Raw genomic sequence first — 21965 nt, forward strand, 5'->3', positions numbered from 1 at the left:
CCTCGTCAATTTCGTCGCTCTTCCACGGCGCTGCGGCTCTCCCAGCCTCCGTTGCTCCCGGCGCAGCTGCAGCCTATTCGGCCCACAGCAAAGGCCCCTTGCAGGGGCCCGGTTCCACTCCTGGGCTTCCTCCCGGGCTCCACGTCCTCCCGCTGCGCGCCCCCTCTGTCTTCGGGGCTGCGTTTTATTTCCCCTGAGCGGCGCCTCTCGCTGATGTCGCTCCGCCCCAGCCATATGAAAGCACAGCTAACGAGCCGTGTGGGTGGTTCCCCAGCCTGCACATCGCCGCTGCTCCCCCCTCCTGCGGAGCATAAGTGAGTGTTTCCCCTGGCCCTGGGCTGGGGGCTCCCTCTAGTCCCGTTGTCCCTGGGACATCCACAAATGTTGGGGTTCCATTTGAGATGCCCATGACTTCGTTTTCAGATATGCTGACCACGTGGAGTACCAAGCAATTAAAATTAATCTTTCTTTTAAGTTTGAGTTGCAACTTCCCTGTATTCCTTTTCTCATCTGCAAATTGCATATAATTGCCTCTGTCTTTGTAAAGGGCTTTGGCATTTTATTCATCACATGTGTAAGTGTTAGGGATGATGATGATAATCATCTCTAGCCACTTGCAGGAAAACAGACATCCATTTGCTTATCCAATAGCTGTAATTGAATAATTGTGCAACTGTTTTGGAAAATCAAGTTTGTAATGATTTTCAATTCTGCTATGTTGCCATTTGTGTTTTACTATAGTAGGTGTTAAGCTGAAATCAAGAGAAGAGTAGAAGAAATTCCCATTACTCCATTACATGTGCTATTTAGGTGGCATGAACATTATAACTTTCCACCTCAGGCTCTAAAGGTGGCTGTGCATGTTGTGCATATACAGTGTATATAAAAACATTATTTTTCAATATGAAAAGAACTGAAATGAATACTTTGCTCTTGTTCCCTACTTCTCAACTCTTTCATTACTTTGAATTCATCCTAAGATTTAAAAAGGGCTATGGAAAATCTAAACTTCAGGGATTCTACAAATATTCCAAGTTAAGCAAAAAACTTTTTCCTTTTCTATAGCAGTAGTAGAATTACCTCTCTTTTGAGAGTGCATGTAGGTAGTTGCTCAGCTAAACAACTAGTTTTCTCTTGCAAAAATACAGGTTCTAAATCTCTCTCTCTCTCTCTCTCTCTCTCTGTTTTATAATACTAATTATCTCCCAGAAATCAGGTCTTATCGTAAGCAAAGGACAGTGACTTAATTAAATCTCTGTTATGTCGGGTTTTATTAAGCCAACTTATTGTATTGTTTATCTTTGTATTACTTGAACATTAATTACTGATAGGCTTTCTGACGTACTCAGTAATATAAAGAGCTACTTATTAACTATTAGCTATTGGCGTCAAGCAATATATTGCTGTTTTAGCAATTTTTTTTGGAGATACAGATACAGTTGATACTAAATGCAAAAAAAGTGTTAATTTAGTGTTCACATTGGGAAGTTGAACTCTTATTCATAAGAAAACTGCAGAGTTCAGGCCTTAATGTTTAGTTTAAACTCTGACCCCTCTGCACATAACTTAAACCTAATACACATTGAGTCTACATGAGATGCTGTAATGTGCAGTAGCCTATTCTACTGCTCATTAGCATATCATGGCAAAACCTGTCCTAGTGAGCTAATGTGCAGTAGAATTAGTCTACTTCACATTGTCACAAAAAAATGGTTTGCCTTTGGTACTGTGCAGTAGTGCAGGCTAATGTGCCTTTATGTAGTACCTCATGTTAGAAGTACTAAACTTAACGCTCAGTAGTAAAGGCACATTAATGAATTTGTAGATTAGCCCATTGAGTACCAGTGTGGAACCAGTAAAGTCAGCAGACATTAACTCCAACTCCCATAAGAATATGATCTTACTCATGATGTTTGAAAATTGCAACTCTGCATGCAAAACCCAGTGATTCATATGGATGTTATGACCCATGTCATAACATATAAACTATATGTTAAAACTGGTTTAACATAAATGGCTACTGGAAGGCAAAGCTACCATTTGCATATATAAGTACATTATTTTTGCATATACTTATAGTAATTGTACATGCAAAGTAGACAACTAACAACACATATTTTTAAAGAAGGTACCATGTTAAAAATACTGTATTGTGACAGCAGCTTCTCCATAATTAAAGTTTGTGTCTGACTGAATAAAATCTCTTTCCCAAAATAATATCTATTTGAGTTTTAATACAAACATGGATAAAGTACAAACATATAATGCCATGCGTCTTAAAGTCAGTTCTTTCTTTTAAATTATATTTGAATTATTTCCATTATAATAAAGCCTATGGGTTTTGTAAAGAGTTCTGGTTATAATGTGTGAGATCAAATATAATATAGCAAGTTTCTACCATTTAAAACGAGCTCAACAACACCGAGGAGAAAATTTGCAGTAGATACATGTGGATAATGTGATATTACACTAGAAGCCTGACCATCATTTACATTTTAAATGTAATTAATGCCCACTAAGGTCCCTTGATATTGCCGGTGGATCCTAAATATAAATGACACCCCTGCTATATGTTACATATATTATGCAATCAACTGGTTAAATGAATTTAGACCTGCCACATGCACAAAGTAAGATTGGCCACACATAAAAGATAATTATCACACAATTAACTGGTTAATCATGCAGTAGATTTAGACCAGCCACATCTGCAAAGTAATTATCACACCCTAAAAATGACTACTGAGCTATAAAAAGATCTAAACAGCTACAAAGTTAGTGCTTGAAAATGTGCAATAATTCTATAGCTGGTTTCTATCCCACTTTAATTTGAATGTGTAGCAGGGCCCTGAGAATCAGGCCATAAGTAAAGATAACTGCTAGATGGGCAACAATATGGTTTTTCATTCACAAATTCTCTATGATACACAATATAGCTATGAAATGTACTATATTGCAAACAAATCAAGACTATTCTATGATAAAGCTGTTTTTCTTACCTAAAATAACATAAATATTTTAGTAACAAGATACATGCTCAAAGCAGATATTCTGATAATGCTGCTGATGTGAACTTTAGAGCTGGCCAATAATTCTTTTTAAAAAAATTGATAAAAAAATTGAGGGGGTTTTTTACTAAATGAAAGTTTTTGCTAGGATGGTCTGTTGCCACAAAACATTTTCATTTTTGTCAAAAAACTAAGAAAAAGAAATCCCAAACCTGAAATTACTCTTGTTTCTAGTATTTCCTTGTTTTTGGCCAAAAGAATCATGCTTGTTACCAAATTTAATAAGGATACTTGCACCGATTATATGTTTGAAGGCCAGCTCATTGTTGCCAAATTTTGGGAGTGACTGGAATGTTAAGTAAAAATACAAGACAAAAACACGCTTCCATACAGTTTCCAATAGAAAAATAATTTTATTTACTCTTGTAGATAAAGCTGCGAAAGGAAGGAAATTAAACTTTCAGTTATGCATAGATTGAAACAAGTACTTATAATTTACATAATTCCATATGTGTATAGTACACATACAGTCACACCTTTCCTGCATCCATTCACCTCTCGTAGCCTTAGAATCAGACACCAGAGATCTGTGCTCTACGACTGCTACTAGGAAATTCAAGTATCCTGACTGGCCTGATTAGCACATTTATTAAATGAAAATGACTCCTAATTAATATTTTTCTTAAGGACAATTTACAATATGTTGTAAAACAGGAAAGAAATCTTCTTAGGTTCCCCCATAAGAATTTAAGAAGCAACTGCTGACTGACTTCATTGGCCATGTTCTCCCTTGCCACCCTACCCATGCCACAGCTACAACTAAGCCCTGCCCACTCAGTACTGCACCAAACACTGCCAATTTAGGAAAAGTAAAGAACTTGAGCTGTCTCCCAATGTAACTCTTGCCCTCACCTAAGGCTGGCACTAGACCATGCATGCAGGGCTTCATCGAGTCACTTCAGATACCTCCCAAACTGTATTCTCTGCCCAGTTACTTAATATATGTGCCTAAGTGGGAATAAATGGGAGGGGTGTAGTTTGTTGGCAGTGGTCCTGGAATCAAGAAAGAGATTGTATAGACGTGCCTGCTAGGGGTGTGCGAAGCGGGCCCTATTCAATTCGGATTTGGCTCAAATCAGGGACAGTGATTTGATTCATTGATTTGGATCACTGTCCCCAATTCGATTTGGCCGAATCTGAATCTGAAGATTCGATGCTGATTCGGAGAATCAGCGATTCAGACAGTCACAGCTTTAAAAGTTTTCTCTACATACGTTGAGGTAGCAGGCGTGGCTCGCTGTGATGCACTGGAGTGTCCCACAGGTGTGCAGGGGGGCCCTTCATATGTTCAGTGGTGAACCCGGAAGTGGACCAGAAGTACTTCCGGTCCACTTCTGGGTCTGCCGGGGAGTGGGCTGTCAGCTTCCCCGGGCCTCCCGGCTCGGCAATCAGCCACAGGGGGACCCTGGGTGCCCCCCTCAGACCCAGGAGGAACCAGTTGCCAAGCCAGAAGGGTGTGGGGGAGCCTCCCAGCACGCTCCCCAGCAAACCCGGAAGTGGACTGGAAGTGCTTCTGGTCCATTTCTGGGTCTGCTACCGAGTGCGCTGGGGAGCCCCTGTGCTTCTGTGGGATGCTCCACGTGCCCCAGCATCACAGCATTCACGAGCCGCCTGCTACCCAGAGGTAGGTAGAAAAAAACATTTAAAGTTCTCTCTATTTCTGAATCTTCAAATCTTTCCGAATTGATTCAGAGGGTACAGATTTGATTCAGAGAGATTAAAAGGTTGTCTAATTCAATTCAGATTCAGAGATTCAGCTACTGAATCGGGCCGAATTGAATCGGGGATGGAAGCTTCTCATAGCCCTAGTGCCCACTGTGGCCCTTCCACTTCTTTTTGTGAGGAAGATACTCCTTATCTGCTGCGTGTCTCCTGGGCAACTACCCAATGATTTCAAAGCAAAAGGCTGGTAGCTGGGCCTCCAGTCTTTTGCTTTGAAGACTGTGTCTAAGAACATGCCCATACTTACAAGAGTTTGTTGGTAAACCCTCCTCTTGGAATCACAACTTATGCTGAAGTCATGTCAAGTCAGTTCTGAGGCCACTGTGACTGTTGGGGCACCTTAGATGCTTTAACAACCCTCCTCTACTCTGCCCTGTGCTTGGCTAGCCCTGTGTACTCTGTCAGTTGAAACCCCAGCCTCCCAGCTCTTCTTGGGTCTACCTCTTTTTTTCCCTCCACAGCACCCTGCATTATGGTGTTAGATATGCTTATGCTAGCAACTTATGCTAGTAAGATTTATTTTGCTGGTGCAGTTGAAACCAGTTTTCTGAATGGAATAAGCTTGACTGGCCAAAGGATTATTTTTCTGGCACACCTAAGTATGTTTGCACACGTACTTGGGGCGAACTTAGAAATGTCATGAAACCCAAATATGCTGACAATGGAAACCCCCTTGCTTGACCCCTGGCAGCCATCCAGCCTGAACTTGGAACTTGGATCAATGTCAAAAGCCAATCTTGCTGCTACGTATGCATGCCCTCAGCATGTCTGGGCATTACTGATTGCATGATTACGCATGCACGCCCTCAGCATGTCTGGGCACTACTGATTGCAAGCTCAGGAAGTCAGTAAGCAGGAACCCCACAACTTTCTGTTCTAGATTTTCAGATCTTCTTCAGTCCTCTTCCCATCTCTACTGGCAATAATGAGAGCCAAGTCCAGAGGGAAAGACAAATATACAGCAAACTAAATTCTACAAGGGAGCCATTCAAACAGGAAATAAATTGTACAAGGGTCACTAAAAAAGTTTTATGTGGGAGAAAGGAAACTCTTTTCGCTTAAGCTAATTGAAGACAACCCTCAGGTTTGACCTAAATATCAGTATGGGCATGCCACATTAAGATTTTGGCTAGCATATGGTGTCAGTAAGGAATATGATTCTTTATTCACATTCCTACTCCCTTTAACTGTGCTGGTATGACATTTGTGCGAGATGCATGCTGTTTGATAAAATATTAGATCCTAGGGTGGAATCTTGGCAGTGGGAACTTTGCCATTGATTTCAATATGGCTGGAATTTACTCATTTTTTTTTTTTTTGTTCTAGCTGAAAATAAGACCATACAATATATTTACTTACACAGTGTAAGGACATTTTCAGGATATATTCTTTGTTTGGATTTCTTAAAATTCTCACATTTTTTAATGAAAGATAAATAAGATCAGCTGATTTGTCCCAAAGTAAGTAACAGGAGGTGTTAGTCTATGAAGTGTATTTTTAAAACCATTCAATACAGTTTTGAATTTCTAGCTTTGTAAACACTCATCATGTCCACAACTTTCTAATGTTTGTTTTAGGATTTCAACACCTTAAAATTAAACCCTCCACATCCTCTTTTGATCAGCTGAGGTGTAACTCCTGCTCTGCTAAATTGTTTGTGAGAGTAGATTCTTCTTGCTCTGTTGATGTTGTATCATTGGCATTTTCTGTGGAAGAAAGTTCATCTGAAGACTGTTCTTGCCTTTGTGCATGAGAATCACTGGCTTTAGAAAAACACCAAAACAGAATATTGAAATTTAGTATAACTCATTTTACTTCATTCTCTAAAAATAATAATGTCGTCAGTGTTTGCCAACTCTGTGAAGATTAAAAGATAACTGTTTTAAGTCTGCAAGAAACTACAGTGGAATGAACACATTATTTCCCTCATTTGCCCACATACTAATTTTCTGGTCAAAGATTCAGTCTCATTTTTAAAATGCAAGCTTGCCTGTGGTCTCAAATTAGTATTTTTATTTGTGTTTGACTGTGCTGTGCTCTTCACCTTTGACTAACAGATCACTAGCTATCATATATTGTGATTTTTTTTTTTTCCTCCACTAGAACATATTTTTCTCTGTGATATTACTTAAATCAAAAAATAAGATAAGTCATTTTAGATGGCAGTCCTAAGAGACTAAAGTGTGATATGTTTTCTCCTTTCTCCTTATCAGAAAAGAGAACACTATGCAGGATTTTCCAGTCCTCCTGATCTATTTTCAGCTATACAAGCTCTGCTTCAATTGATACTCAACTAGTATAAGGTCACTGAAGTATCTTACACATGCAGAGTAAATTAGAGCTGCTACTCAACCACTATTATGCAACTGGCTGGCTGTACCCACCTCTCTGCATTTGAGTACAGGAACACAGCTCATTGCATCTGGTATCTAAAGTCAAAGTCACCTAAAATCAAACTCATCAGTGATTACTCAGGCAGTACTACATGCTGGGAGATATAAGAACTATAAAGGAAATAATCTTTTTTTCCATTATCTCTCAAAGTTAATGCTATACTAGGAATCTCTTTTATCTAACACAGTTGGTCAGATATTAACAGGTTTAAACCAGCCATCAGTTTCAGGCTTTATTCAGAGCTCAGTAACAAATGTAAGGGTCAAGGAATTACTTACACGTTAAAAAGACTTAATATATAGGGTAATGTGGGAGAGAGAACTGATCTCGGCTGTCAACCTAATTATTTCTGTGAACCTTGAAATAAAGGTTGGATTAAAAATCCCTTTGATTGCTGGTTAATCTGATGCTAACTACATGTTTGACATGAATTAGAAACATGAAAAATACTAAACCATTTTGGGGGGGGGGGGAGGGCATGTTTGTTTTATTTCCAGTATACTAATTTACTTAAATTTTTATGGTATGATCTGTATCTGCAAACAGGAGGCAAGATATTGTTCACTAGTATGATTTCAAGAGAAGGAAGGAAATCAGAGATAGGAAAGAAATATTCATGAGGCTGAATGGACTGACATGACGTAGGAGTAAAAGAGCTAAATGCAACACAATACAACATAATGCAATATCATTTTTATAAGCAATAACTAAGTAGGCTGGAACATAATGCAGGGAGAGATAATGATGGAGATAAACTGGATGTGATTAGGACTATTAAAATTCAGAAGAAGCTAAAGAGAGTGTAATTGTTCCAGTAAATCTAATTATTGTTTGTTTTCAGATATTTTCTTGGTTTTTTTTCAGTCTCCCAAGGAGAGTAGTAGTGGATCATTTAGAGCATTTGAAAGTAGACTGGACAAAATACTACAGACAAAAGCGTGAAAAAATTACTGTAACAAACAGAGTGGGGAATTAAGAGACATAATCTCCGTTATAACTTCTCATACACATGCTTCTACCCTGTGATAAAAAGAGAGCCTCTCACTGAGGGGCAAGCTACCATGGGGTAGCATTCATGTTATAGGATCAGCGCACATGTGGCAGCTGAAATGCTGTAGGTTCCCATCATCATTTGTCACAGCTATTTATTCATGTGCCCATCCCTTAGAAAAAGCATAGGAAAAGAATAGTCCTGCCCTGGCAGAGAAATACGTTGGAGGATTAGGTCTTTTCTATTTCTGTAATACTGTATTCAAAATCAAAGGAGCATACAGTTTTGAAAGTACAATTTATGTTAAAAATGGGAAGGCCTCAATAATAAAACACAAGTGATTTATTAGTAATTTAACAGATGAAGCTAAAACTAGTAATTTAGGATGCTCAAAAAGCCCCACAGCATTACAAGCAATATATTATGTGATTAGGATGATTTTCAAGCAAATTGCAAACTGTGGCGTATAACATAATCTAACATTTAATATAAAATTCCAAATTACTTATATGGCAGTAAATTACTATGCAATATTTAAGGCCTGAGTTTGTACACTTATATCCCCACAGAGACTCTTTGAAGGCAATGGTACTATTTCTAGATGTCAGATCAACTCCGGTGAAGTTTTACGGGCCCTTTGAGATGAGACTGTAGCCCATTACTAGTTACTCCAGAAATTCCAATATTGGTTATCTTTTAGGTATTAAATAATTTTTTAGATTGTTTCAATCTTACCATAACAAACACTTACCAGATAGAGACTGAAAATACTGTACTGCAAATGCGATCAGTATTGAAACAAGAAAGGTTCCCATGAAGTAGATCTGTGACAAGTTTAGAAACGTATTTTAGATCCGGTGCAAAGGCAACCAATGTATTGGCTGTAACTGTATTCATGAATATGACTGTGAAATAATACATACCTGAGTAGAAGGCAAAATGTTATTCCAGAAAACTCTTAAGTAAAAATAAAGCAATGCTAATGAGCACGGACTAATGGAATTTTGGTTGCTATGATTCCAGCACCTGGAACAACAAAGAAGAAAAGGTGCTGAATATTTAATAGTAGTTCTTTGTACTTCTGTATGCATTTACAATTTAGCCATCTGAAAGGATTTTACCTTTTTTGTACCAGGACCCATTTGTAAAGATGGATGGCCAGTCCTGACCCATAGCCCCCTGCCCCTCCCAGCCCTGCCAGAGGGGGCTGCCCGTGTCCTGTTTGGACTAGAGCGTGGTGGCTGCAGCAGCTCTGGCTCATGTGGGCGGCAGTGAGGTGAATCTGGCCTCAGCATGGGCTGGAGGGAGGAGGGGGGGAGGCTTGTGGCAGCCCTGCCAGCATCAAACTAAGTAGCCTGGTCATGGCCCCCCCACCCTCCAAGCATTGTCTCCCAGCTGCCATGCCCCAGCGAGTATGGGCACCAGCCCCGGTGCCACCGGCTCACCCACACAGCTCCCTGCTTCCCCTGAAAGACCCCCCCCGCCCGCCCCTTCCCCACTGAACAGGCAGGCGCCTTCCTCTCCCACCTCTCCTGCCCTGCCACAGCCTTGGTGCCCAGCCACCTTCCCCCAGTGCTGGCAGGCCCCCACCTCACACACACTCCCGCCACACAAACACACAGCCCCCTGGACAGTCCCCAAGCCCTGGACCTCCAACCCCAGCTCCCCATACACTTACCTGCATCCAGTTGTTGGAGCTGCTCCCATGACCCTGCCTGGCTGCATGCTGGCCACATATCTCTGCATATGTGCCCGCTGCCGCCAATCACCCCAAGCAGCCCCTTGCAGGCTGGAATGCTGCCAGCCTGCAAGGTGAAATCCACGCTTTCCCCATGTTTTTCTGGAACTTGTGACCCTTTCAAATATTCTTGTGACCCACTTTTGGATTGCGACCCGTGGGTTGAGAAACACTGCCCTAAAGCAAGGTATAAATTAGCCTGTATAAGAGTAAAATGAACCTTACTTTTACTCAGACTAAGTTATGCTTTACAACTTAGGGTTGTGACATGGGTTGGCAACCTATGGTCCATGGGCTGAATCCATCCCATGGAGCCTTTATATCCAGCCCACAGAGCTTAGCAGCTTTCACAGCATTCTGGCAGTGGGGGGACTTTGTTTGGCCAGGTGGTAGGGAGGTTCATCCATGCCATGGCTAGGAGCCTTACCTACACCACAGCCAGATAGCGGAGAGCTGTGCCTGGGTCACAGCCAGAAGCAGCAATGGCTGGGTCCTAGAGCCTTGCACCTGATCTGGGTCATTCTGGCTCTCTGCTAAAAAATGCTGATCGCTGCTTTAAAGAATCCTTCCATCCTTTTGGACAACCAGAATGAACTGTGTGAAAGCAGTGAAAGACTGCCAACACTCCAGTGATATGCTGCCCGTATATGAGCCTGTATTATCCTCACTTCAAAGTGGCCAGGTTACCTAAGTGAAAGTGAATCCTATACTCTTAACTCAGAGGTTAATTCACCTGACTTAGGTAAAAGGGACAGGTAATAGTTAGCAGCATCTGAGAATCTCAGCGCATGATGAGTAAGAGTCCAGTCTAACTACAATGAACATGTAACCCAGGAAAAAAACTTATGGATTATTATGAGAAAGGCTGGTAGTGTTGCCCCTCAGAATCTTATGTTAGGCCACACAACAATTTAAAGGGCAGAGCAGGAATAAGAATACTTATTTCAGTCTATTAGCCACTAACCCAACCTTCCTTACATATTTGCCAAGTTGCAGACTATTTTGCAGTATGAGAAATAACGTGATTGTTCCCAAAGGAGGTAGAGAATTGAAAACTGCTTCTCTTGAAACACTGCAATGTTGAGTCCATCACAGAAGGAACAGCAGTATCTTTCTTGAAAGTGATCAACTCTGGCCACATCTGCACAAGATGCTGACTGCATAGTCATTACTGCACAGTCATTTAGTACTTGTATACACAGTTATATAAACAACTGTATAAACAAGTACTAACTGACTGCATGGTAACTTGAGTTACTGTGCAGTAGTGTTGCTAAACAGCTTTTTTGTGACACTGACTGTGCAGGAGCCCGAGATTACTGCACAGTAGTATTGTGTCATGCTTTCTGCCATGCGACACTACTGCATGGTAGTCATGGGCTACTGTGCAGTCAGCATCACATGTAGACATGGCCTCTGTGAACATAATACAGGAAACCCTCGCTATTCACAAACTCGGGATTTGCAGATTCAAATACTTGCAGGGGAGGGCAGAACTGGAAGGTAGGCGGAGAGCGAGGCCCGGGGACATGGAGGGAGGCAGTGGTGGCATTTTCTCTCCTGGCAGCAGCCGTGGTAGTGCTCGGGGGGGGGGAAGGGATTGCTCCCTAGGTGCTGCAGGGGAGCCCCGCGAACAACAGGGGGGAGCAGGGGGCGGCTGTGGGGTCTGACAGGGAGCCCCGTCAGTATTTGAGGATTTTGCTATTTGTGGGGATCTCCGGAATGTATCCCCTGCGAATGACGAGGGTCTCCTGTACAAACATAGGAAAGCAGTGCTAGACAGGACCTCACAAGATCATCTAGTCCAACCCCCAACATGAGTTACAAGTGAGTAATATCTGTGTTTGATTTGTAAAGCCAGCCAGTGTTGCAGACTTCTCAATCTGCACTAAACATATTGTGTGACAGAAGTGGTTTGAAGCCATGAGACATGAAAGGACATTACTTTTTCAGTGATATTTTGATGAAGCACTTCCATGACCCTGATCTCTAAATCCTGACTGTAAATTCCTGGGGAAAGTAGGGGGACTTGGGTCCTTTGCAGTAGACTTGTGTTAAAAGTAATCTTTGACCCTAAGATACTGTGATAGGTGATATCCTGAATAGGCATGGAAGTGGACATGTAGGTTGGGGGGAGGGGAGAGAAGGCAGAAGGGGTGGAAGAAAGGAACCAAATTGTATAACTATCTTCCAGTATCTTCAGCATCTATTTATCCAGTGCAATAAAAGGTATATCTAAATGGCATGGTTATGACCCAGATGCAGGGGGATCAGGGCTCAGAAACTGAGAGGCTACAATAATGTTGGTCCAGAAGCCAAAATGAGGGTTGCAGTACCAAGTGTCAGTCTGAATCCAATGGTTCATGTCAGGGGATCAAGTGAGTACATGGTCAAGGCAAGGCCAGAGGTCAGGAGATGAGGAATCCATGAGATGACGGTGCAAGGCAGAGGCGAGACAGGGGCAGGACATAGCAGGGAGAGGGTCAAGGTAGACATAAGGCAGGAGCAAGACAGGGTTTCAGAACCAGGAGGTCCAGGAAAGAAGCGAGAGTACTGGAGTCAGGCAAAGAGATCCACAACAACGAAAACAGAAGCATGAGCACTTTTGCAAGAACTAGGCCCTGCAGCAAGTCAAACGGTTTTAAAGCCCTCCCACTAGGGCCTGGTGGCTCCCATTGGGTCACATGATCTTCTATTGGGAACCTTGCAGGAAGGCTCAGGCTGGGCTAGATCCAGCACCCAGCTGTGCTGGAAGACCAGGGCTCAAGCCCTGGGGTCCTGACACTAGAGTTTAGCTTCAAAGTCCACCTACACCCAGGAAGAAAATGACTGCAGATTGCACATTCTGAGGGATATGAATGAGTTCTTAGGAACTGGGGTGTGGGCATCTGGGGAAGGTTGCGTCATACACAGGTGATTCCAGGAGCTGGGTTTCCAGGGCACTGGGAGTCCGGCATCAGCTTCTGGTTTGCCCCAAGTCATAGCTTCATAGTAGGTAGGGTCGGAAGGGACCTGAGCAGATCATCAAGTCCGACCCCCTGCCATGGGCAGGAAAGAATGGTGGGGTCAAACAACCCTGGCTAGGTGATTATCTAGCCTCCTTTTGAAGACCCCCAGGGTAGGAGCAAGCACCACTTCCCTTGGAAGTTGGTTCCAGATACTAGCCTCCCTGACTGTGAAGTAGTGCCTCCTGATATCTAGCCTGAATCTACTCTCGGTCAACTTATGGCCGTTATTCCTCATTACTCCCGGTAGTGCTCGGGGGAACAGGGACTCTCCCATAGCCTGCTGGTCCCCCTTGGCCAGTTTGTAGGTGGCCACCAGATCCCCTCTCAGCCTTCTCTTGTGGAGGCTGAACAGGTTCAGGTCCCATAGCCTCCACTCATAGGGCCTGCCTTGCTGCCCCCTGATCACGTGAGTGGCCCTCCTCTGGACCCTCTTGATGCTGTCCACATCCCTCCTGAAGTGCGGCGTCCAGAACAGGATGCAGTACTTCAACTGCAGCCTGACCAGTGTTGCACAGAGTCAGGGTGAATCAGGAACCAGAGCCGAATCAGGTACATTAGAGCCAGAATCCGAGTCAGGATATGCCAAAATTCAGAGCCAGTGTTGGGCTATACCAGGTGTCTGAACCAGAATCAAAAGCCAAAGCTGAGATTGGGTCGGAGATCGAATACGAGGAGCAGTAAAGCATAGGGAGGTCAGGAACAATAACTAAGTCTTTGCCCAGAGTACTGTAAGCTGGGCCTAGTTTTCAAAGGTTGAAGCAGGTGGAGTTTATCACCTGTGGCTTCAGGGGATTGGCTGCCCTGGTTGCCTCATTAGGATGAGCTGGGCCCAGGGCATGATCTGGGCTCACTGCAGATGGTGCCTGTTTTTCTGCAACTTCAGGGGATGAACTGTCCTGATTCTCTGATTGGGACTGGCTGATATTGGAGGTCTGATCTGGCCTTATTACATGAGCCTGCTAAACAATTAATGAGTCCAGGAAGAGCACACACCAACTGCAGATGCTTCTTCAGTCTGATGAAGGGTTTTCAAACCCAAAAGATTGCTAAAAACTTTTTTTCCAACTATTTAGTTCATCTAATAAAAGATATTAGATTTACCCAAAGAACCTTGTCTGCCTATGTGCTTAGACCAACACAGCTACAACCTACACCCCACTAAATAGTTAAGGCATTCACCAGGCCCATCTGTGGCACACTTGTCCTGGAGGGACATATCCTGAAACCAGCAAGTCTGGGGAAAGCCAGGCTGACAGTTATGGGAGAGGCCTGCTTGGGTTGAGAGAAGAAAATGGAGAAAGTCAAGGAGGTTAGGAGGAGCAGGGAATGTGTACCATACTTGATGTGCTTAGCGTGGGGTACAAGGAGAGGACAGAGATGTTTTATTTCTTATGAAAATGGAGCTTAGGATGTATATCGATATGCCCACCCCAAATCCTCCTTTGACTGAAGATCTAACCTTGGGCTTTCACTTAAGTGTGACACATGTAAGACTGAGAAGGGCTGAACAAATTTATTTGAAGAGCTGGAAAGTGTTTAAAGGAAATATGTAGAGATATCTGCAACAGCTCATCTAATAGCCTCCTCTTTTCTTCTGGGTAGGTATGCTATTCCCCCTAAGAGGAAGAAACAACTTTGGCCTTTTTCCTTTGGCAATGGATACAAATATAGCAGATACAAAATACTGGTATCTAGTTTAGGAACAAAGAGATAGGAAGAGGCCTCCTGTTTCCCCTGCTATCACAGGCAATCATCATACATACTCTCCCTTCCCTGGTTTGGCAGGAACACACTCTTGAGAGTGGAGCATTGAAGCTTGTGAAACTTGATATAGGTGAGCAAGAATAACAACTCCAGCTTTTTGTGTTGACAAGTGAAAATGTTATTCAGATAGAAAATGCAAGAGGCTGATTCATAAAGAAAATACAGACTCACCTTTGATAAAGCTGCTGCAGAATGGAAATGTTATTTGAACGAAGAGTCCTGTCAATTTCTAAGCGATCTAGAATGTGAGGTGGTATGGATCTGCCCTCTTCCATGAGGAGGGCCAAATTAAAGAATCCCTACAAATGAAATATATACATAATACATAAATAAAGATGAACACAGGGAGGGCCCCATCCTGTACCACTGAAATTTCACTGAGCTACTGAACAGCATTTAAACATTTACAATAGTCTTTTCAAACCCTAGAGCAGTATGATTTTGTGATCTTTGCTGAATAACCTTAAGTTCCTTCCCCCCCATACAAGTATGTAGTCATATGAAGTGTATTTACATGAAAAAAGCATTCTTCTGTTGTGATGATCAGTTCCATTTTCCCAGAAACTAGCATTTCTAGATGCCTGCTGAATACAATAACACTTGAAGATTTCATCATGCTGGTAAGTGTCACCTACTACAGACATTCAATAGTTGAAACTGAAGGCAGAAATGAACTAAACTCTGCTCCCATGTATTCCCATTTAACCCTTCTTAATTCAGTGCAAATTGCAACTGTGCACCTGAAAGCCATATAGCTTTCGCCACAATCTTACCATTACATCTACTCAGGCAGATCTCTGATTTCAATGCACACTGTAGAGGCACAAGAGTCAGCTCATGTGGAAGCAATTGCAGCTTTGGTTTTTCTTTCACATTTTCACTACTAGTTACTACAAGCCTTGGCAACTTGTTCTCAGATCCTCAGTGTGGATCCCAACTTGGGTAGCTCTGCTCAGCTCACATGTAAGAATTTCTCTGCTGTCAGTGGTACTTCCATGCATTGCATGAGGACAGCAGAGTATCACACCTGAGATCTGCTATGAGGAACTGAGAACAGAATACTCAAAAAATGTTCATGGTCTCTTGTCAGCCTAGGTGTCCTGTCATGTGACTGAGGTTGAAGCCTGCCAGTATCTGTAACCAACAGGACAGAAGGGAACGACATGGCTAACTTCACATCTGGCCATCCTGTGGTAAATTACTGAATGCCTTTGATAATGTGTCCTGGAATGTCTTGGCAGTATATGATGATGCATAAACTGAAGTTTTTGTGATTTGTGAATTAATTCCAAAGAAAGTTCTGTTGAATTCAAGAAAAATACCCCCCTATTATTATTAGTAATAATATGTATAGGTACTGCAACAGTATCTAAGGGCTTCTATACATGTGCAGGAAGCCTGCTCTGATGCACTGTAATTCCAGCGCATCAGAGAAAACTCAAATTAATCAAGTCTGCTGGAGCGCGGAAATTAACGTGCTCCAGCAGCGTTCAGTGTCATATGTATCAGCATCCCTGTGCTGAAAAATGGTGGCAGGGTGCTTTAAACTAAAGATTGTTCAACGAGCTCTAATTAAAAGCACCCTGCCACCATTTTTCAGCATAGGGACACTGATACACATGATGCTCCAGGTGCTTTTAATTAGCACGGATCTCAGAGCTGCACTAATTAAAGTGCCTCCTCCTCACGCCTCCCGAAGCACATGTATAAATGCCCAAAGGTTCCCAGTCAGGATTGTTATTACGAAACTGGCTGGAGACTTCCTTGCAGCCCCTCAAGGAGAAAAAACAACTTTTTCTCTGGCATATCTGGCAACAGGTTTGATTGTAGAGTTATACAGAGTGCATCTTCCCTACCACGAAAAAGATTAGTACCTTCATCATTAGCTCTTAAAATATCACCATAGACTTGGCATTTGTCTTCCCTTATTGTAAAACAGCAAACCCTACATCAGGGGTTGGCAAGTTTTTGGGTAAACTTGACTTGTAAGATGTTGGCGTGCTAGGGGCGGATGGTGGAGGAGGTGTGAAGGGCCTGATCTTTGTTGTGGCAGCATAGCCCCAGCCTCTTTCCTGGTGTCCGCCCTGAGGTGTACATGCAACCATCAGCAACAAGCCAGGCTGGGGCTCTGCAGACTCAGTGCAGCCACCTGCAGCCTCCTGGCTGCCTGCAGCAGCTGACCTGGGCTCTGGGCAGGCCCCTGTCACCCATCAAGGAGCCTGTGCTGTTTGCAGCAGCCAGCGGGGAGGCTGCAAGCAGCTGCACTAGGTTCTACAGAGCCCTGGCCTGGCTTGTTGCTGGTGACAGATGCATGTGTGCATCGAGGCAGACAGCAGGGAAGGGGCCAGGGCTGCACTGCCACAACAAGGATCAGGCCCCTCACTGCTCTCCATCCCAAGGTGCGCATGCCAGTGAAAATGCCCTCACATAACACATTTTAGTGGATATGCTGGGAGTTGCCTATCCCTGCTCTAGAATTTGACAATAACTTAAAATAAATTAGAATTTCCATGTTACTGGCTGTGAGTAATCAAGCAGAGTAACTGGTTCCTTAGGTACTCATAGTTAATTCCAGCACTTGTGTTTCAAGAATGTTGTTTTTTTTCTATAACTGCTTTAACATACCTGTGAATCTCCCTCTAGCGCAGCTTGTGCATACATCCACACTGACAACTCAAGATCTTTGGACTGGTTCTGGTATCCATAGTAATAGAAATCTCCCATCTTCAAATACGCTGTGGAAGGTAAGATCAGCAGGCCCTTAGTATGTGTATCAAGAGAATTATGCTAACAATATATTTGGAATATCTAATATATTTTCTATTTAATGCAAACTGAAGTTGTCTCTCCTTGATTAAGACCATGACCAGCTTTCCATTCCAACCTCAGTTTTTGCTAGAGCTCCACCCCCTGAAAACATATTCTGTCTGAAACATCCCATGGTTATTTTTATGCCCAGGGCTGTTTTTCGGATGTCATTTCATAATAGTCTGCCAAGGCATTCTGAAACTATGAGATTAACTAATGAAATATTTTCTACTCTTGCAAAAATCTGCAAAGAAGTTTGTGCAATGTTTTCTGCAATAATAATAGCTTCCACAATAATAATAATAATTTTCAAAATCTTCAGAACCTAGAAACTTCTAATTCTTTTATTTGTTCAGTTTCCCTGAGAACTAGTGCCTAATAATTAGGTTTTGCAGGATTTTATTTTTATTGCTAAATGTCGATAAATGTCAATTTCACCTCACACTCATAGACCGACAAAAAATATTCCCATTGGTAATAATCAAAATTTACAGAAAGGGGATGGAAGAAAAGAAAAATCCAGGGTATGGTAAGGAAATCCAGGACAGAGGGTGCTGTGCATGTATGTGCACATACACACACAGTTGCTACTGCAGGTGGGGGGAACTTGGATAGCTGTTGCAGGTGCTGGGGGCCATTCTGGGTGGGGAGGCTAGTTGGATATCAGCTACTGGTGACAGAGCCTGGAGTGAGGGTCTGCCACTGAGGGCCAAGGCTGTTGGCAGCCAGGAACCCGGTGCTGCTGGCCGCTCACTCTGCCTAGATCCCAGGCAGGGACTGGGTGCCAAAATCCTGCTGACCCTGGCTCCATGCCCTGCATGCTCAGGGCAGAGCACGTGGGGGTGCTCCTGAGGTCCAGCTACTGCCCGCACACTGCCCAGAGGGGCAGGAGGCCATGGCTCTCAAAGGGCTGGGCCACCCCTCCATTGGTACCCACCAGGTGGGGCTCACCTCCTAAGAGGTTAAGGGGAGCTGCTTCCTGCTCCAGGTGGGGCAACTGCTGCCTCCCAGCACAGTATGAATCTTGGGGAAGTCAGTGGCATTTGACAGCCAGGAATCCCCTGATAAGCCTCCTTCCACAGTACTAAATGAACAGAATTATTTAAAAGCAGGTATTCTTTCTTGATTTATGGATATTTATTTTTTATATTTTGACATGTGATTTATAAAACTTTTTAACAGTATACTGTCATAACTAAATTGTCTGCCCCCACACTCCTAATTTTGCACAATCCTGAAAATTTTAATTGCTAAAAAATAAAATACATGCTTAAAAATAAAACCTATTCTAGCCACTGAAATTATTAAAAAAAAATAAAAAATCAAATTCTGGCAAACCTACTAATAATCTTTTGGGGGAAATCTGAGCCTATTCTAATTACTAGCCTTGATCATTTGTACAGACTTCAAGTAATTCTGTTCTATTTAGGTGCTTATTTTGCATCCATAAACATGGTATCTGGACTCTGCCCTGAAGTACAGAGTTGTGCTGTCCTGACAGAGAGAATTTTTTAAGGTAGTTTTTCAAGACTATCCCCAAACTCAGGGAAGCTGCATTGCTAAACTTCTCTGCAGAGGTGAGTGATCATGGGATCTCTCTTGTTTAGCATCTGACAAAGTAGACTGTAGCCTATGAAAGCTCTCTGAACAAGTTAGTCTATAAGGTGCCACTCTGCCCTGCCTTCTGCCTAACTTCAGACTACCATGGCTCACTACCTCCTTCTTCTACCTTCAGTGTTGAAGGAATGGTCTGGCAGAGGATGTCTGGTCCAAGTGTGAGTGAGCAATTCATGATGTGTTATTACGATACCCTGTTCTGAAGAGTTCAGGGTTTATAAAGTCCAATGAACTCAGGCTACAGCATTTGTAAGCTCTACCATTCCCAGTTTATAAATTTTTAGTGGGCATGATCCTGAAACTTTGCAGTTAATGGGATTTTAAGCCACTGGCGTCATTCAAGTAGGATCAAAACCTACACTGCATACAAAGGACCTTTGTTTTTCAAACTTTAGTTTGAAAGATTGAACAGACTGCACTCCTGAGCAGGGGTGAAATCATGGCTCCCCTGACATAAAAAGCGTTTTGTCACTGAATTTAGCAGGACCAGGATTTCACCCTATCAGTCTGATAAACTTCAGAAGATTCACTAACATAAAGGTGGCATCAGTGAATCCAATAAGACCTGTCAGCCAAATAATACTTACAAGCTCTTGCTTGTAAGCTATTGTAAAAACCTTCAGTTTGTAGACTCCCAGAATCTCTCTGGACTGAGCTGGTTTCAGGCTCCAACAATTCAGTTTTGACTCCAGTATGGTGGTGGTTTCTGTTTCACTTGGATAGCTTTATATCACTTCCTTGTATGCCATCCATAAAAGCCACAAAATTGTGTCTTGGGGAACACACAGCAATTTAATTCATGAATAAGGTTTTCAAAGACATCTAAATAACTTAGAAGTCTTCACTGAGGTCAGACATAAAATTTAAGGCCAGAAAGGACAATTAGATCATTTAGCTTGACTGCCTGTACAGCACAGGTCATTTGTCCAGTAGTATGGTGTTTAATATAGTTATGTTTGATTATAGCATATCTACCAGTAAAACACTAAGTATTCATTTAAAAACCCTAGAGATGGATAATCTGATCCCCCTCACTGTTAAGAAAGGGGACTTTACTATAAACAATTTTATACTAAATGAAAGAACCTTTGATATTTGGGGTGAAAGTTGGGGAACCCCTAGCTTAGACCCTTGCATGTCTAAGTCATTTTTGAAATTGAGACTTAAGTGCTTTTGGAACTGTTATCCAGGACCTACAAAACAGGTAAGTCCTAGAAAACTGCGTTGAGGTACAATGAATACTGCAGATGCATTTGTTTTGCTATATTTCTACTGGAACATGACGATTCTTAAAAGGAATTTTGAACAGGCAAGAATTTCTCATTGAAAAGTTGAACTAGAAAAGGATAATCTACATTTGTCTAGACCCCAGAACCATGAAAGGACAAAGGCAGGCAGCTACAAGTCATGACAGCTACAAAAAGCTGGGCCTCATGCTCCAGTCTTCTTTCTTCTTGAATCTGTTCACTGATATAAATATTTCACTGTAGATATGAAGTTATATTCACTGTAGGTATTAAGTTATTGAATATTTCACTGTAGATATTGTTATTACCTTCTGTTATGGATTACGCCCCTGAAGAAGCAGCCCTATCCAGTCTCCCTCTCTCCAAGAACTCCTTGATGCCAACCCTGACGTGGTTTCTTGAGAGGCAAGCACCTGACTTTGAGGCCCTGGCTCTTCTCTGTCTCTGGTTTCCCTAGAGATTCATAACCCCCCTACCTCACAGAGCTCCTTCTTTTTCGTCAGCTCCCAGAAGGGGGCATGTTTTCTTCTTCAGAGGAGAACATGAGATTGTCGGCTTTCCAAACAGCACAGCCGACTGACTGCTTGTTTCCAAATGAGCAGTCTTTCTTGTGTCACTGCAGGTCCCTCTGTCCTTCCTCAGACTCCACTCTGTCGTCCCTGGGACTGTTCCTTTCTCTCTACTCTGTCTTCCTACTCTCTCTACCCTTTCTTTCCCAGCTCTCTCAGAACAGCACTCGTTCTCCCTCCCGAGCAGTCAACCACACTCTGCAACACTTACAAAATTATACTGTTAACCCAAGGACTAACACTCACCCTTTCAAATGAAGCATAATGTTATGGGGAACTGGTCAGAGAACAAGCTCTGGCCTGCTGCTGGGCCCAGACTGCCATTTCCTCCTGGGGTGAAAACGGCATTTGATGTCCTACTTATGAAAGTATTTACAGCAACGATTTACATTAAAGCAGACTCGCACTGAGCCCCCCTAAAAGTGTCCCCCCCAGAGCTGCAAGCTAGAAATCAGCCAAATAGCCTCTTTGGTAACACCTTCTCTTTGTTACCAAATATAAAAACTAGATACCTATTACAATCTGAGTTAACAACAAGATTTAGTATACGTACCAAATGAGGGAGCATTGACTTGAAAAACAGAGAAATTATAGTATCTCCAAACACAATCAGTGGCTAAGTATTTTCTTGCTAGTTCCTGAAAAGAAAAATGAGTTGAACCATTTATATTTGCATGGGTTATTACTATCACTGTTTTAAAGGGGCATTGTATTGTGAGTGTATTACTTACTGGTCTCTCTTCACAGATATGTGCTAAATTTGTCTGTGACACTTCAAAACCAGTCTCGGCTGCTAAAACATAATATAACAGAGCTTCATGCCTAAATTTAGATGACAGAAATAGAAAAAACAAACTGAAATCGCAATAATTTTAGTTCTAGTTACAACCTCTAAATAAAATGACATCCATTTGAAAAGCAGAATTTGTGAACCAGGGCTGGAAAGTTAGAACTAGTTAATACATGCAACAGCTACATCTACTGGCCGTATTCAAAATAACACATCACAATTTGGTCCAGAGTGGTTTCAGCCCCCCAA

The 21965-nt window shown here is 42.5% G+C and overlaps 1 protein-coding gene across 1 annotated transcript in view; it reads right to left on the reverse strand.

The window, feature by feature from the left end:
* Positions 1 to 3396: 3396 nt before the first annotated feature.
* Positions 3397 to 21965, reverse strand: part of SEL1L3 (SEL1L family member 3) — a 57164-nt gene continuing 38595 nt past the window's right edge. Inside the window, exons 18-24 of the mRNA XM_014607631.3 lie at positions 21658 to 21748; positions 21480 to 21564; positions 17311 to 17420; positions 14857 to 14984; positions 9099 to 9201; positions 8927 to 8999; positions 3397 to 6553 (exon numbers count right to left, since the gene is read on the reverse strand). Of these exons, the coding sequence (XP_014463117.2) occupies positions 6411 to 6553; positions 8927 to 8999; positions 9099 to 9201; positions 14857 to 14984; positions 17311 to 17420; positions 21480 to 21564; positions 21658 to 21748 (733 nt within the window). The 3' untranslated portion in view covers positions 3397 to 6410. The remainder of the gene's footprint in view (positions 6554 to 8926; positions 9000 to 9098; positions 9202 to 14856; positions 14985 to 17310; positions 17421 to 21479; positions 21565 to 21657; positions 21749 to 21965) is intronic.

The sequence above is a fragment of the Alligator mississippiensis genome, chromosome 2 (genome assembly GCF_030867095.1).
Source record: "Alligator mississippiensis isolate rAllMis1 chromosome 2, rAllMis1, whole genome shotgun sequence".
In the NCBI taxonomy this organism is placed as follows: Eukaryota; Metazoa; Chordata; order Crocodylia; family Alligatoridae; genus Alligator; species Alligator mississippiensis.